The sequence below is a fragment of the Eleutherodactylus coqui genome, chromosome 5 (assembly GCF_035609145.1).
Source record: "Eleutherodactylus coqui strain aEleCoq1 chromosome 5, aEleCoq1.hap1, whole genome shotgun sequence".
NCBI classification, from domain to species: Eukaryota; Metazoa; Chordata; class Amphibia; order Anura; family Eleutherodactylidae; genus Eleutherodactylus; species Eleutherodactylus coqui.
Window position 1 is genome coordinate 197,888,243 of NC_089841.1, and position 18,262 is coordinate 197,906,504.

General features: G+C 40.4%; 1 protein-coding gene across 2 annotated transcripts; it reads right to left on the reverse strand.

The window, feature by feature from the left end:
* Window positions 1-141: 141 nt before the first annotated feature.
* On the reverse strand, window positions 142-18,039 carry TGM1 (transglutaminase 1). 2 transcript variants are annotated; one of them, XM_066604042.1, is made up of 15 exons: window positions 17,976-18,039; window positions 14,281-14,563; window positions 13,673-13,861; window positions 12,995-13,213; window positions 11,367-11,485; window positions 9,170-9,277; window positions 8,854-9,028; window positions 7,283-7,421; window positions 6,855-6,958; window positions 6,644-6,732; window positions 6,116-6,269; window positions 4,942-5,226; window positions 4,410-4,570; window positions 3,259-3,395; window positions 142-1,695 (listed from the first exon to the last, which is right to left on the reverse strand). In XM_066604042.1, the coding sequence occupies exons 2-15, from the start codon at window positions 14,552-14,554 to the stop codon at window positions 1,554-1,556; spliced, it is 2,295 nt and encodes a 764-aa protein (XP_066460139.1). In that variant the 5' UTR covers window positions 14,555-14,563; window positions 17,976-18,039; the 3' UTR covers window positions 142-1,553. The 2 variants fall into 2 exon arrangements, with proteins under 2 accessions (XP_066460139.1, XP_066460141.1); XM_066604044.1 differs by lacking the exon at window positions 17,976-18,039 and adding an exon at window positions 14,767-14,790.
* Window positions 18,040-18,262: the final 223 nt, after the last annotated feature.

Consider the following 18,262-nt stretch of genomic DNA (forward strand, 5'->3'; position numbering starts at 1 on the left):
TTAAAGACAGATCTCTCAACACTGGTCAGACTTGAAAAACTGCATAAATTGTTTTCCCCAAAAATTCAGTTCGGGATAATGTATACTACTGTGTTTTTATAGAATTAAATCACACAACAAACCATGCAAAACACTTAGAGATTAATATAAAATGTTTATTTAAACAATAAAATATATTTAACAAATAAAACTGCACCGTTAAATCCAGTGTTTTGTCTCATCACAGTCTGTCTGTGCAGTCACATCAATGGATAAAGACTGGTTAGAAAAACACAACCATGTGCTATTCCCTATTAATACATGCACATTGCACATACAGGTGTAACAGGCGGGTTCTGTTAGTTGGCATACCATGATTACCAGGTTCTGCTCAAACCAATGTATTATTACAATGTGTAAATCCAGACTGCAGGTAAAGCTACCTCATTACAATTTATCAAAGAGCTGTCATGATTCAAAAACCTCCCCGTTGAGACAATCCCAATTGCTTAGTCTAGTTCTGCTATACCTGTACATTGTTGAAGGCTAAATTCGTCATGGAGTGTCATAACACTATTACTTTCATATTATAAAAAGACATAGGACGTACATTATAGATGTAAAATAACCAGCTTCTTGCTCAGTTATTAGTGGATGGATGAGAAAAAAATGGGTGTACTACATAATGGGCAGATGCGTATGTAGGATGATTGTAGCTTTGGCCCTTGTGGCATTTACACCTCTTATTTGGTCATTGAAATCATAAATAATAAGCATGACAGAGCTATAAATTATATGCTAGGTGCTACAGATATTTACAGATTTCAGAATGGTAGGTTAAGACTCACAGTTGGAAGATAATGCATATTGTACTACTTCCTGCATTTCCATATAAAGGACTTTTGTTACATTAGACCAAAATGTGACAAATAGATACAATTGTAATTTGAGGTAAGTGTACATTTCAATTGGGACAGCATTGATTTCTTCTGCTACGCATGTCCCTGCAGCACAGTTCTATGGATTGTGTTTGTGAATACTACATACCTGTAAAGTCACATTTTTCCAGAAAGAACTAAGTAAATGTAATAAGTTACTTTTTCGTTAACAGTATGCAGTATGTAAAGCATTGTATTGGCCGGGTTCTTAAATCAGATTAAAGAAATTGCTTACAGTCAGGGGCGTAACTATAGAGGATGAAGGGTATGCGGTTGCACCAGGGCCCAGGAGCCTTAGGGGGCCCATAAGGCCTCTCTTCTCCATATAGGGAGCCCAGTACTATGAATAAAGCATTATAGTTGGGGGCCCCGTTCCAGGTTTTGCATTGGGCCCAGGAGCGTCAAGTTACGCCTCTGCTTACAGTGTTTTCTACTAGGATTCTGGCAAGTGTCCACTGTCACAGTAGTCTCTTTGGATAATGTGCTATACTAGAAAGATTAATGATCGAAAACAGGAATATTCAGTATTTGTTTTTAAGAGTCCGAGGACAATATTCTGCTCACATGGCATCAGATAATACTGAACAATTAATACAGGTAGGTTCTGAATAAAACTGGATTTGGCTAAGAATGAGATCATCCTTGGACTGTAATTTCAGTGACTCCATGTACTTGACTCATCTCATTACTCTCAAAGCTTGCCATAAGCTGACGCCGGCCAGGACGGCGAGGTGTAAATCGTTCGGTGATACAAATAGTCTTCAATGGCCCAACATCTCTGTAGAAGAAAGTAAATATATATAGTGTCAGATAATAGAGACAATAGCATTCATGATATTCTTATGTTGATTGTGTTATTGTTTGAAAGTATAATAGTGGCAGGGAATGGTGTAAGATAAAGCAATAAGGTACAGTCTCACATTATTCAGTGCCCCCTGATCCATACAGGAGCTTCGGTCATCACCACTCCAATCCTGGAAGAAGCTTCAGCATTCGCATACTGTTCAGCCAATCACAGGTTTCAGTGGTGATTCTGAAGTCTGTGATTGGCTGAGAGGTCACATGCACAAGGAACACCAAATCTTCTTTTGGGATTGGAGTGATGTTTTGGTGCAGTGGCCATAATCAGGAAATGGAGCCAGAGTGGCGTCATGATGTCAGACCCAACCCACCTGATAGCAACATCAGCGCATGCTCCCTATCATTCAGTGCCCAGTACCAAGTACCAGTAATTGCCTCTTTCCTTTCACTGCAAAAGTTTCCTTAGGTGTTGTCTGTCGGAAATCCCTCAGTGTTTAATGTTCCCTTCTCTTCGCTACTACAATATTCCTTGTGGTGTATGAACTGATTGGTCAACAGGGAGGTGTTTCCATTAGCTGACCAATCAGCTATAATGTAAGTTTATTTATTTTGGGCCTGCCTCCACATGGCTGCTGGTTATGTTCCTGTCTGAGGTGTCAGGTGTTGCAGCAGTTGTCTGCAGCTAAATACCAGCAGTGACTCTTTTACTGTAGGGTTTATGCACCTTTTGCCTAGCTCTGCTATATGTGTGTATATATATGTCTATATATATATATATATATATATATATATATAGACATATATATATATATATGCAGATAACATTTCCATCTGCTATATATCCTTCCATATCCTCCGTCTAGAGACAAGTTAGGTACCCTAGGTTCAAGACTTTGGTCATTCCTGTCATACTTTTAGGCAGGGTCTACCAAGCCGAAGCCAGTTAGGGAGAGTGTTCCCACCACAGTATTTTTGTTAGTTTTTTTGAACCCCTTCTGTGTTCCCCATGCTTTGAGGTTTATATACATATACTTCTATATTTGTCCATCGTGGAGAAGAATAATGTCTAGGTGAAAGGTATCTGCAATGTCCATGAGGGACGCTGTTAGCTATGCCTCGTACAAACTTAACAGCTCTCTCCATGGGTGACTATGAACTTTCCTAGTTATAGACAGTATTTTTCTAAAGATCTTTATATAATACTTTGATATTTATACATAGACTTGTAAGACAATTTTTCGAGCCTTCGCTCCTCTAATTTTTCTTTAATTGCATTCCTTAGATTAATGATGTTGCTCATCTTTGCACTTTTATAATACCCTGCCACCCAAAACTGTATCCATAGTCTAACAAATCAGTTATTTAGGGCAGAATTACATTTCCACCAACTGAATCAAAGGTCTTATTTATTCATAACTGGATCTTATTCTGTCATGCAGTAGTGGGCTGGCACTGAATAATAATTTTAAAGCCCTGGAACAGTATCTCATGTAATACAGCATGGAACATCTCAAAATTAATATCACAGTGATTTACTTACCCAACTTGTACAATCTTTGGCCTCTGCAGGCCAGGTCCTTCCACATGGAAACAGCCATTGTGCAAAGTAGTTTGGAGAGGGTTCTGGAATATGATTTCTGCCAAAATTTGTTGACCAACGACTGCTTCACCATGGACCTGTAACAGTCATAGGATGATATTCATTACTGCTGGTAATTGAATACTGCTGACACATATCTCCCGAGGCAGTTTTATAATATTAAATACTCTTGTATAAAAAAAACTAAACATTATAGGGGTAACCAGAAAAATTATATATGCAAGTTTTCAAGGCTATTTGATACATCAGGAAACATAATTATTCACAACAGGTCAGAGACAGCCTGATTAATTTACATTTAAAATAGGCAGGATGACAAATGAGAGCAAGAGCACGGAATTTAAATAATGATAAACTAGACTTATAGGACTTAAGGCCCTTTTACATGCAATGATTATCGTTCAAAATTCGCTCCAAAGCCATCTTTTGAGCGATAATCGTTGTTTGTAAATGTGTGCCCATCGTGCACTTACCGTGCACTTTTCGTCCACTTTTCGTCCATCGCTGACTTCAGGTCTGCATGAAATCCTGGTCCCTCAGGACGATAAGACAGACCGCATGCTGTGTTCTCCGCGGGCAGCGCTGATAACAGCTGATAACATTCTTTAACAGCTGCTGTCCCGCTGGAGAACAATAGTGATGTGTTTAGAGAACAGACCACCAACTGTTCTCTAAATACATGCAATGAAGTGCTAAAGGTCTGATTAGCCCATTAGTAGCTAATGCAAACTGATCGCTCAAAGCTGTCAGTTTTTGACTAATTTTGAGCGATCATCTGTGTGTGTAAATGCACCTTTAGTGTCCTTTTAGACATTACGATTATTGTTCAAAAAATTACTCAAACGAGCAAAAATGTAAACGATAATCGATCTAAACGCGAGACAACGACAAATGAGAATCGTTCGTTCATGTTATGCAGGAGAAAACGTCAGTGATTATATAGTTCTGTTGTATGTTGGGTATGTGGACGGCGTCTGTTGTATGATGTGGGTACGGGTCTTGCATTTTCTGTTGTTACAAGGGAAAGTTCCAGTATTATAATATTTAATTATACATGAATGCTATTTACAAACATGCAGAATCTTTGATACCTTGATGAGGAGATCTGGGGTCCGTATCCTGAACGTGTGCTGTGTGGCTAACTTCTGTCCAGTTTCTTGCACAATTCCAGACACAGTTAACATCATGGCTGACTGATCCACCAGCTGACCACGATACTCATTGTAAGCTACTGTCATTCCAACTGCTTTGGCTATGGAAGAAAAATTATAGGGAATAAAATCTTTAAAACAAAGACAAAGATAGGTGCAGAACCTTGTGTAGGAACAGTATATGGGCCCCTTGCTCTAAATTAGCTTATTATAGAGCATCCTTATGTCCCTCCAACAATCCAACCATTGTAGTATCCTATATTTAATAATTTAGCCCTTTTCATGCAATCTAATAGACAGTAAGCAGCTGCTTTTATGATAGCAGTGACTATGCAGTGACCACTACTTAGCCCCTGTCCCAGAGGTCACCCCCCCCCCCCCCATCAATCATATAGTGACAATGATATGTTATCACTTTATAAGATGGGAATAATCTTTTAAGAATATGCAGAAATGACGTCGTATAATTTACCTTCTCCTGGGTTCAATGATGCACTACAGTCTTCCCTCTTGAATGACTCTTTGCAGACTCCATTGTAATACATAACAGCAATTGCCATTGATAAGGACACTTTACGACGGCTTCCGCTACCATTCCTCAATGAGATACGGACATTAATATCACTGCCCATGGATACTCCATCCTGTGATTCAATGGTAAGTGAGACATCTCCTGTGTCTTCTGCTTCCACCTCTGCCAATGGTTTACCACCTAACTGCGCGGCTGTGCTGACTGCTTTACGCTCCTCTGCGGATCCTGGTTGTATGAAAACATTAGTTAGGAGAGATTCATCATTAAAAGTTTTGAGGTCTCATTTTATAAAAGTTGTGGGCCTTGTCCTGTAAGACAGGGCTACACACCTGTGGCCTGGAAGCCACATGTGGCTCGCAATGCTATACTGTACTGCCCCCAACCTTCTGGTCATAGACATGCTTGTCGGTGTCTAGTTGCTACTCACATGTATTTTTCATATGTGAGAATAGGAGTGGTGCATAGTTCAGGAGCAGGGAATGACCCTCGTTGTAACCCCCATTTGTTGCTAGATTGGGGGTTTCCTGGTCCCTGTGTGGCACTTCAGAAATAAGTAGACGAGATGGAGAGGTAGCCAGGCATGCATGCGGCTATGTCCATTATAGCTTATGGGAGTATAGAGGCATTCAGAGGCGTAACTTGAAGCTTCTGGGCCCCGATGCAAAACTTGTAACAGGGCCCCCAACTATAATGCTTGCTCATAGTACTGGGTTCCCTATATGGAGAAGAGAGGCCTTATGGGCCCCCTAAGGCTCCTGGGCCCGGGTGCAACCGCATCCCCTGCATCCTCTATAGTTACGCCCCTGGAGGCATTCATAAACTACAATGTAGTGAGCCATATGTATACATGGCCTCTTCCTTTCTGGCTCCCAGCCATTGGAGTTGAACTAGGGCCATGCCATAAATGTCTCAGATGGTAATACGCCTCTTTTTATTGCGGCCTTTGGGATTGGTTCAATCTGACAGTGTGGCCCTCAGACAAAAAAATGTCCCCGGTGTGGACACTGGTAAAATGATAAAATGAGTCTTCTGAGTGGAAAAGACTTCAAAACTCATTGTTCAATCTTTGTTCTCACATCAGCCTCTGTTAATGCAGAAGATGTCATCTAGTTACCTTCTGGATGTTTGTAGAGGTAAGTGATGTCCTCTCTTCCATTAGATCCCACTGCTTTGGTGCTGATACAATGTCCAACTGCTCGTTCTTCTACATGAACCTTCTTAAATTTACCATTTGGCATTCTTTGGTAAAATACTTTGTCACTGTTCACCTGCATTGAACACAACAGTCAGCTAAAGTCTATTTTCACTTCTACAAATTGCTCATTCAAATAAAACTACAGATTTAAGGTAAAATTCGTAATATTTCCTAGTGAACAACTCTCTAAATGTTGATCTCACAATAGTATTGATTTCCTATGGCCATGAGCTTTAATTTTATGAATATCTAAGTGAGGTCCAGTTGAACCAAGAAAGGTCCAAGGTGTTGCAGCCATAATATGATGGCTGGATGTTATAATGCAGCCATATTACCGTCATCTCAAACCAATTCTTGTGTTGATTGGCAGTTAATACTTTAATACTAAAAAGTGTTAAAAATGTAACTGAATTAGTTATTAAAACCACAGGTTACTCATATAATTACCTCTGAGAAAATGAAAGGAGTATCATATTTAATATTCACTAAACCATTCTTGACGGCGAGGACAGGAGAAGGACCACAGCAGTAAATACCTGAAAAAGAAGAGCCATAAGTATAGTTAGAGGGGTACAGCGGGCCAGAATTCCGTATAGTAGAGTTTGTAGGTAAAACTGACAAACAGATCAAATAAAGACACTATATGACTGTTAATTACCATTGCTGGTCTCTTGAGGTGTGGCATCAATGGCTTGCCATCCATTATATCCTGAGGGCAGGTCAGGCCGGGTCATCCAGCAGTCATTCCAACAGTGATAATTCCTTGATAGATTAGCATATAAATGTTAATACCCATAAGGTTTATTCCGCTTGCTTTCCATAGCAAATGACTGATGGCATCATTCTATATACAGTTAAACTTCCAAGAAAACATCTCTTTGAGAAGACCAACCATTTACTCAGACCAGATTTTCAGGGACAGTTCTTCAATTCCCTTACATTTTATTTATATTCGCCTCTTCTATGAGAGGAACATTTTTCACCCTAATTTTGGGTGGTCGTCTCAAGGAGGTTTCACGGTATAGTTATACAAAATACACTAGCTTTAGTATGTAAGGTGAAGTATGTAAGGCTTTTGATGCTCACCAGACAGAATCGCTGTTTTTATCCTCCAATGGCTTCATGTCTTCATCAAAATAGACATCAAATGTTAGATTTCCATCAGTGTCATGAGCTGAGGCAAAATTGGTAACAGTACGTCCCGGGACTCCAAGACAGCGGAGCACTGGAAGAAGAAGTGAGTGTATGAGGCTTTGCTGGTGGACAAGTTTGCTTAGCAAAATACTGTTTGATAAACTGTATCCCCCCAAAGGACATTTTTGAGGGTTTGAGGGCAGTTGGTCCAAGATTTCTTGTCCTTTAAAGAGTTTATTCAAGGAAAAACTCGTCCAGGCAGACAATTTGTCCAATGTCAATTTGTCCTACATATCACTATGTCCAACCTAGATTTTATCCACTTATCTTTGGAAGCACAAAAGTATTCTGAGCCACTTGTTGTAACCCCTTAGTGACCAGCCCTGTTTGCAGCTTAATGACCAGGCCAATTTTTAGAAATCTGGCATGTGTCAATTTAACATAGAATAACTCTGCAAATTCTGACATTGTTTTTTTGTGACATTGTATTTCATTTAGGAGGTATAATTTGTATGACGAAGCTCTGTGCATGTCATCATCCCCAATTGACATGGGATCTCGGTAATATACGGGTTGCTACTAGCCGGCGAGGCAGGGAACACTCTCCCGAGCTACACTGGGGCTTGAGAGAAAGAGTTGGGAAGGGGCTTCTCTAGGCTCGAATGGCAAAAGGCCTTCCTTGTTTTTGCTTATTTCTTCATTTAAAATATCTATTGATCTGTATATAATTTACGTCATCACAGGCCCTTCAGCGCCTGCACTACAGGACCTGTGATGATGTCACCATCATGTGATCAGTTAAAAATGTTTGAAATTACAACTTTTTTACTACAGTATTAGGTCAAGAGGTGACGATGTCCGAAGTCGTCCTTCGGACAATGATTTCATATAGACTATATGTTCAAGAGGAGAACACACGTCTCTTTTCTTAAGTATGGCATAAAGTATCAATGGCGAACTGTCAAATGTCTTACTGGACGAGGAAAGCTATTGGACGAAATGTGGATTGTACGAAAGAAATTGGATGAAATCTCCTAGTGGATGAGGAAAGCAACGTATAAAATCTATGGATTGGATGAAAAAATTTGGATGAGATGTCCTGAAACCTATTTTAGTGTTTAAAGGGTAAATATAGTACAAAACATATTCCCCAAATTACATCATTAATTTATCTTTACTTTCATTAAGTCTACAAAGAGGAACTCTCTCTGCACATTTGTGTCATGCAAGGACAGTCTATTGACTTCAATTGGAAAGGTATAATAATGCTTCATTTTCCCTGTGATGACGCTGCTGGGAAATTGAACACTTGCTGTTTGGTTCCCCTACAGATTAAAGTTGACTGTTGTGATCAGCTTGTCACCCGGGGACCCTGCTAACCGAAAAGGGATTCTACTATAAAGCCCTGAAAGGATCATTACATCTAAGTTGGGACCTCTGGTGGCTCTATACATATTCAAAAGGGGTAAAACTAAAAACTCTCTAAATTAATTGATTTGAGGATATTAATTAATGTTTCTTACCTGTTGTTGTGACAGCAGCAAACACCCAACACTGACCATATTTTACAGGGGTTCCAGTTTGGTGATATCGGAGCAGAATATCCACGCTGCCGACCCAAGCAACAGGATTCACCCCATCAGCATATTCACCAGACCAGCTTCCTGCAACAACACCGTTATCATCCATGGAATTCACCTGCAACACGAAAGTGGGAGAGGCTGGTAAGTCATGGCTTATAGAGCAGACGTAGATTGTCCCATTTGTATTTCTTTTATCTTATACTTCTAGGACAATACATTCATTTTAAATTGTTCTTGAATTACAGCAAATCCTCACCATAGCAGATATAACTCGGGTAACAGTTATGGGATCGCATCTGGATGAAGGTGAGAGTCCTCCACGGTCCAGTATGTACATTACAGAATCCAGAACTCCCCTATCAAACTGTAGGTTAAAAAGAGCAATTTTTGAATTATAGGCATTATTTGATAAGAGGAAATATTTTACCAATAAATATTACAAATGTTCCTATTGTTCTAAGGCTTCATTCACATCTGTGATGGAGGCTCAATTAGAAAAAAGCTGGGGGAAATAATGCAACATGCTGCACTATTGTTCCAGTAAAATTACGGACACAATCAAAATTTGCTTGACCCCCATTATAGTCTGTTGGGCATGGTTGATGTATTTTTCAAAAAAGCAAAATAACTGAAAAAGGGGGATTTTGTTATTTAATTTTTGAGAGAGGCTTTCCTGGACAACTGGGTTTCCTTAGCAAACTTTGTAACTATCGCAGGTGGGGATGTGAAAACGGGTTCAGGATGAACTATAACCACAACATTATTTTTGCTCCATAGTAGGGCTCAGAACTTGAACCTTGCAAAAAAACTTGAACCGGAAGTCACAGTTACAGTGTTAGCATTTTCGGAAAGGCAAGGTACTAGAACCCAAACTAAATCTTTACATCTCCATCGGCATATTATTTACTAAACTTTTCCAGGTCTGTGTTATCACACTATCCTCACAGCCTCATGCACCGTAGGTGTAAAACATCTGCACATGATGCAGACCATCTCTCTCATTTACATGTAAATCCAGAGCTCCACCTACTCATGGACTCCACACATCGCAGGTGCGAATGGTACATCCAAACAATAGAACATCACTTTCCTATTATAGCTTCTCTTTGGTGAATAGCACCTCTACACCTTCCTATTTCGGTACATTTCTATCATTACCTCCGCAAAATGCAACACACAACCTTAACTCCCCCAATGCCTAGTACAAACATGAACACATAATAAACCCTCAAGCTAATAATCATGTTCGTCTGCCATAGTCTACAAAGTCCATAAAGTGTGTGCACTCTAAGTGAGTCATTCAAGGCCAACCTCAAGTGTCTGGCATCTTTGCATCTAGGTCTACCATGTTGTCTTCTTTCAGGACCGAATCCCATGCAGGAAGTGAGCCTCCCTCCACGCTGTCTTTGTCTTTCTCTGAAACATGGCTTGTTCCTATAGTCTGTGACTCTTGAGTCATCAGTGTCATTCCAGTATCCACAATATCTGGCTCTTGTCAGTGTCTACCATATTGGGGACCCGGCTTCTGTGGGGTCCCCAATATGGTTGCTGGAATACTTAAAAGTCCTCTGGCAATGGCTGGAGGAGGGGACCTCATCACAGCACCACAGCACTTGAAAAACACTTACTGGGAAGCATTGGTCTCCCGTCTCCCTGCGCCCTGTCCTGACCGAGTACCAGACTAGGTGGGGCAGGGCTACACACCACAGTTCCCAGGCTGCTTGTGACAGTGGCCACAGCATTGTAAGGCAGGGTGTGGGGCACTCCCCATTATATAACTGGGTTTTCTGTGTCTGGATTTTTAATGAACTCTCAGAAAGGTGGCAGTAGGTCTTGGTTACCCCGGTAAAAATACTGAGTTCATTACTGGCTTTTTAAGGACTGTGTTGAGTCCAGTTTAAAGGCACAAACTACAAAGCCACAGACTAGTAGTTGGAGAGGTCTGATTATGTGAACCCTGTACTAACCAGGTAGAAACATGTGTATGTGTAGTTAGTGCCCAGGTGGGCAGGTTTTTTTATTGTACATTTTGTTTGCTGTGAGTCATTAATGTTGGAAAGCACTTATTTTGTTGGATGAAATAAAATACCATCAAGTTGCAGTTTATACCTGTACCGACAGGGAAGTTTGTCATTGCCAACCATGCTATCAATGCAAGATCCTGACACTTTATCAAGTCTAATTTTTTTTGTATTGCTAGGGGACCTGAAGCATTGATCTCTTGATCGCTTAATTAATGCTTTGGATTATTAGTTTTCCAAAGTGTTCTCTCTGTGTTCTATTGATTAGGCAAAGTATGTGACCTGGCCTAATAGTTAGGTCCAACACTGCTATAGTAGACCATTAACACCCACTGGTCATTACTGGGGGCACTGATGGGCTGACAAAGGGAGCCCCTCCTTCCTCTATCAAACTCCTTAGATGCCATAGTCGCTATTGATAGTGTTCTTCACCTGTCCATAATTCCAGGAACGTTCTCCAATTTGATGTTCTGTGCCATAGTAAATTCTTCCAATTTCATTTAGAACATATTCTTGCCTCCATGCCTCATTATCCATGAATACAGAATCCACTAAAGACAAAGGAAGAAGTTATTCATTAATGTGTACAAAAACTAGGAAAAACACAATTTTTTGCAAACTAGATAAGGAGCGATGTAGAATATAATGGAACTGTGGCATGGCTATTGGGATCAGAGTTGTGATTGGGTTCTTGAACCCCCAACACAAGAAAGATCTGCTTCTCATTGATTGTTCAGTTTCTCTATGCTTACTGTGAATGGAGGCTGGTTGTCCAAAACGATCCCCAGACCCACTCCACCTCCATTCACTAGTGATAATAGTTCCTGTGTAGAAGCACACGAACAATTATCACTGGGATGACCTATAGGGTATCTGCACCCAGCAGATTGTCGGGTGCAAAAGCACCCTTGCGCAGACATAAAAATAATCATTCGCACTTCATAGCATGTGAACAGCGATTATTTAGTCATTTCCATTTACTGGTATAGCAAATGTGAACAACTGAATGATTTGGGAATGAATTGGGAATGATTTTTCTGTATAAACAGGCCGCACAAGCGAACGATCGAACTCAGTTATCCTTCGCTTGTACAAATGATTCATCGCTCTGTGTAGAAGGAGTCTAAGTCAAAATTTCTTTCACTAGGCTGCAAGATAATCGCAAATAAGAGAAATTACGTTATTTCAAACTTCTTATCTCTCTTTGGTTTGGTGCAGAGAGCAAACATACAGTAGATAACAGGGAGTTGGCACAGTCGCTCAGCTTTTCAAGTAGCACGGCTTAATAGATAAACACTGTGTTAAGCTGTCCATTATGTAATAAAGCCTCTTCTACTCGGCCTGATTATCAAGCAAATTGCTCACTAGATCGAGTGATTTTCAGAATAATTGTGCAGTGTGAACGCAAGCAGTTAACGACAGATCAGTGATAAATTGACCTAAAAATCATCATTGGTCTGCCGGTATATCATTCAATTTAAACAGGCAGTTGGTCTTCTATGAGAGGTGTGCAAATATGCAAGGGAAACGGTGAAACAATGCGCAAATGCCGGGAAAACTACACATCTGGACCTCATTAGGGCATCAGGGGCAACAGAAAATAATAAAGCAGGTCCCATGGATGACAAGAAAGTTTTCATCAGATGAGCAAGGCATAAAGTTGAATTTACAAGTTTTCATTGGCAAATAAGAAGGCTTATTAGAGCCATTCCTTGTGATGATGCTACTCCTCTAATGGTCTTCTACCTGATACAATGTAACATATGGCAGCTTGGGTACATCGACTCTCCTTCTACTGAACTCCTCTTATCCAACGCCTCTCAGTACATGCTGCATGTAGAAACTCATAACGCACATACTCTGAGTAGTTGGGGTACAAAAGATGGTGCGCTGTGTCAATCACAAGACCATTAAAGGGGTTGAATCACAACAAACTTTAGGTGGAGGGCCCCAGCTGCGTTTTTGCACCAGGACCCATCGGAGTTTAGATATACGGTAGAATGAATAGGAAAAACACTAAAAAGAAATATAGGTTTAATATTAAAGCCGGTCATACTCACTGCGACACCAGGCATTGAACAGGACGTAGACCTTGAGTTTAGAGTCATTGTAAGTTCCTGCCCCACTCACAACACTGAGCTGGTATATGCCCACCGCAGCCTGGGCAGAGGTATTCACCCATATTATGGCGTTTTGTCCGCTAGCTTCAGACAGTTGGCATCCCCAGCCACCCTCGTCAAATTCCTTGACAAAAGGCACAGTGATTGCTTGGGAATTTCCTGAAAGAGAATGACAACCAGCTTCAATTGATGACCCAACATAAAGTATAGTGTACCATGTTATATGTCAATAAAATATAGCGGCATGTATTGCTGCTAAGGATGGAGTATCGTACAAAAAGACCATCGTAGCAGAGCCTATTTTTCAGTCCTCTTATACACGGGCAGTGACTTTAAAGATAAGGATGTTGTAAGCAAGCCATTTATTATCATTAGTAGTAATTATCCACATATCTTCATACTGAGAACTCCTCAAACGTGGGTGGAAGAGGTGTGACTCAGTAGATCATCATAAGCCCAAAACCAAGCATAGCCCAAGAGAGAATGCATTTCATATGTAGGAATTTACAAGATTCATTGATATAAAATAAGTTAGTCAGCAAGCAAACTCCTAATGACTCAATGCATTTTATGAACCCTATTAAAATACTATACATTTACCAGCGGCTTCTCACTCACCTTGCTGCAGAATGACACAGACTTGGTCACTCTTGGGGTTGAATGGCCTTGTGAAGGTGACACACATCTGGAAGGGTTGTCCTCTCCTTATAATCAGCTCATCACATTCATATTCATCAGTATGATGAGAACGACGATTTTCTCCAGTCCGAGACTTAAGTAAATCAACGCTTTGAATTTTCAAAGTACCTAAAAATCCAAAAAGTGACAGATCTTAGAAAGTGTCTTTCAGGAGCTTAATTATGTAAATATGAATTTATTTCCAAAGTCAATCACAGGGGATTAGAGATGAGCGAGCACGCTCGAGTTAGTCAGTTACTCGAGCGAGCCTCTCGAGTAACTGCATTCTTGTCCGAGCGTGCTCTGGGGCAGCGGCGGGGGTGAGCAGGGGGTGGGGGAGAGAAATCTCTCTCACTGTCTCCCCCGCTATCCCCCGCTGCCCCCCGAGCACACTCGGACAAGAATGCAGTTACTCGAGAGGCTCGCTCGAGTAACTGACTTATTCGAGAGTGCTCGCTCATCTCTACAGGGGATTTTAAATGAATGGCATTAAGATGGGGGTACAGCAGGAAATAAAGGTTTATGAGAATATAACATGGTATCTTTACCTGTGGGCATTGCTGGCAGATTATCATTGCCTCCTGGTTGTCCAGGGTCAGTGTTTCTGTTTGGTCTTTCATTGTTTCTGTCATCCCCTGGATGTCTGCTCCATTCTGGAATTGTATCATCATCTGGACTGCAGTCGCCATTTACATTTCTATCAGAAGGTCTATCAGGTCTGTATCCTGGTGCTCTCACACAGTCATCAACTTCTTCACCTCGGGAGCAACAAGAGCAGCATCGTTCCCACCAGGACTTCTTCCTTTCGCAACCCCGAGACATATTTTATATCTGAAAGAATGTATCAATTCTGTTATACAATGCAGTATCCAACCTTCCTATTTTAGTGTTATAGAATCTTACCTATTTGCATCTAAACACATACTTAATATTTCACACACATATATTAATATCATTTTGATGAACAGTCCCTTAAGAAAACCAACTCATTCACATGTCAGAAGTATACTACAAGCTATCTTATAAATGCTCACATTGTCAGACTCCAAGCACTGCAAGAAACTGCAAAAAAGTAGAGGAAGTCACTATTTTAGAGGAAAGTACTTTGCTGCTTCTTGAATCTGTCTGCAGAAACTTTGTAAACCTGGTTTCTAAATTACAATCCATACACGGTAACAACTATCTCCACTTAAAAAAGCCATGTATATTATAAGCCGTCTTCCTGTATAGCAGAGGCAGAGTCAAGCAGTCCTATGTAGCAATCCCACAAGCACGCCCCTCTACTGTCATTATGAACTTTAATATAAACCTCCCATTTGTAGCCTCCTCCCTGTGTTCAAACGCTCACCAGTCTGTAACCCCACAATATCCTCACTGACCCGCCTGATCATACAGCCAGAAGAACTTAAATTAAAAACGAAGATCTGCTAACAAGTAACCGCACCCTTCTTGTGTAGTTTCTTCTGTAACACATTTCCTCACACTCAGCAGTGTCCTTCCCATGACACATACAGAAATGCATTGTGTTGTTACTACTAGTGTACAATTCCTCTACTTCATTATATATGATTGGACACTCATATGAAACATCCAGCAAAGTGTTACAATACAACAAATATAACTTTTGAACACGTGCTACACACATAGCACAAAGGATGTTATCTCTGAACACTTCACAACATGACAACCACATCTTCAAAATCTGAAGCAATACACTAATCATGAAGAATCAATTATGACTTGCAGTAAAAGTAATAGTAGAAGTTTTGCATGATAAGATTTTATTGTGGTCTGAGCTTTCAGATTTTGATGCCCATGCAAGTAATGGCCGTGGAAAAATCCAAAAGTTTTGATCCAAAACTTATAGATATACAGTATAGGAATTGTACAGTAAAACTGACATCCAGCCAGGATTGCTGTGGAAAATGGTCTTTTAGAGGAGAGGGAGGTCCTTCCAAAATTCATGGGAATTGAAAATCTGGTTTGTATTAGGAGGGGGATAAAAGACCAAGATTCTCTGTATGGATTGTGCTGTACTGAGATGATTACATCCGTAAAGTCAGACTACAGAGCTGCTATACACAGAGCCTATGGTCCAGGCTGTGCCGCTGAGGGTTAGGGTGCTGTTAGATGGAACGATTATTGTCCAAATGAGCGAATGGGAACAATAATCGTTCAGTCTAAACGCGAGCCAATGACTGAACGATGAATGAGAATCGTTCGCTTCTTGGTCATTGTTCATTTTATGCAGGGATGAAAATTATCATTGGCTCGTTCACTTGTCATTCAGTTTAAACAGCGCTGGTTCAGTGTTTCACATTCATTATGACTGAAGGATACTGAACAATTCTCGTGGAACGAGTCAACGATGAATCTGCCTGTCTAAGTGAATCTGCCTGTCTAAGCGGGCTGCACCAGAGCAAACGAGCTGGCGGTGACATGACCTGCGCATTCGCTCGTGCAAATAAGAATTGGTTCCTCTAAAAAGGGCCTTAAGCCAGTTTCACACGGCCGAGAAAATCGTGCGAGATTTGTGCGATGTGAGACACAAAAACGCCTTGCATCCACCGGGACATCGCACTTTCCCAAGTGCGATATTGTGCTGAGTTTAACAACCCATTATCGCACTCGCCTGGGTGAAATTAGCTTAATTCTACTATGGATGCTCCCACTTCTGTAGATGTACTGGTGTTAGCAATCACACCTTCCTGTGGCATGGGCACTGAGATCAACTTGGAGATTAAACTGCAGTTTCAGTTCTTAGACAAAAGAAATAATTTCTAGCTCATGGAAAACCCATGTAGCTCTAGTACATACACATGTCTACCAGCCTGTTTCCCTGAAAATAAGACATAGCTTGATTTTCCAGAATTTTTGAGGATGCTTGAAATATAAGCCCTACTCCAAAATTAACAGTTAATTTAAAAAGTCAATTTAAGTAGTGTCCAAACAGCTATACATGTAAAAAAGTTAAACCTTTTTGAACAAAAATTAATATAAGACACTGTCTTATTTTGGGGGAAACACGGTACATACACATGTAGCTCTGGTACATACACATGTAACTCACTTACACACCATTTTTATATATCGTACAGTGCCCTTGATCGATGATAGTTTCAGCTGCTAAAAGTGATGATATGTGCAACATATCTTTAAAACAACACATGCCACTCCATCTGTATTTTTAACTAGTCTAACTGGATGAAAGCTAGTCCAACAGGTCTAGGCTGTCCCAGTTGTGAGCCATTGTGCATGTAAATGAATCCCATACATGATGAGTTGGCTTATATGTTGCAAGATGTCACGTTCCCAGCCACAATTCCATTCTGTGATTAGTTAAATGATTATAATGATGAAAAGGGATGTGCCATAAGGATCCCACATCCCCCACTGAAGACTCCCTTCCATAAGCCAGAGTGGAGAGCTGCCACTGCCACCCACTGTTGAGGACCCTTGTAAGGCTTCATGTATGGCCTCCCCCTTCTTCCCGCAGAACATGAGAGTTGATTTCCAGCCTACAAACTATTCCTAAGAAGGAACTGTGAATGTTCCCAGACCGGATACAAATAGATAAGATACATAGAAATTAGACTGCATTATATTTTCTCAGAAAATGCCATACAGGGAAGACTCCATCATATTGCATCCCGTTGCTATAGTCTATCAGCCTTTTCACACAGTTTCTTTTTTTACATACGGTATTAACTACATATACCTTGGTTACTGTTGGGTTGTTTTCTCCTAATTTACAGCTTATTCTAACAACTCTATTCTTACACATCTACAAAACGTATAAAACATGTAAAAACAATCACCCGCCTGTTTCCATTCATTCTCACATCTACAGTATCTGTCATGTAATGCTCTGTGATATTAGGTACCTTCTTCATTGTCGCTCTACACATATCTGCAAAGTATAAGTATGATGTTACCTTCATATTACTATCTATCTAGATTTGATTATTATTATTATTATTATCGTTATATAGTATCATCCATGGTGCAAAACAGGTGAGACAATTTTGCAAAAAGTAAACATATTGAAAGAACACAACTATCTGTAGTAACAAACAATAGAAGAGGCAACCCTCTCCACAAGAGCTGGCAATCTAAAGATACGACCACAGCTATTTAAGGATCTCATAATGTGACAACTCCTGGCATACCTAAAAGTACACAGAGCACTTCTCGTATCGTACGAATATAGTTTTCTGAAGTATGAAGGTAATGTAGCACTGACCTGGCACAGCTGCTGCGTGTGTAATGACAGATCCACTCAGTGTGGTTTATGCTGTGGGGGGTGTCTATAAATCAAGAGGGTGGAGCTTAAGAAAATAATAAAAAAAATGATCTACACGTCATTAAAAAGCCCTTCCCATATATTGCTGTGCCAAATAATTGGAATTTTTGGAATGCGTGACTTGCAAGAGTATCATACTCATCACCCTCTCATACACACCTCACACTGCTACACACCTTATCTTCCTATCTACCTCCCATTGTGTGACAGTCCTTTGCCTACATTGT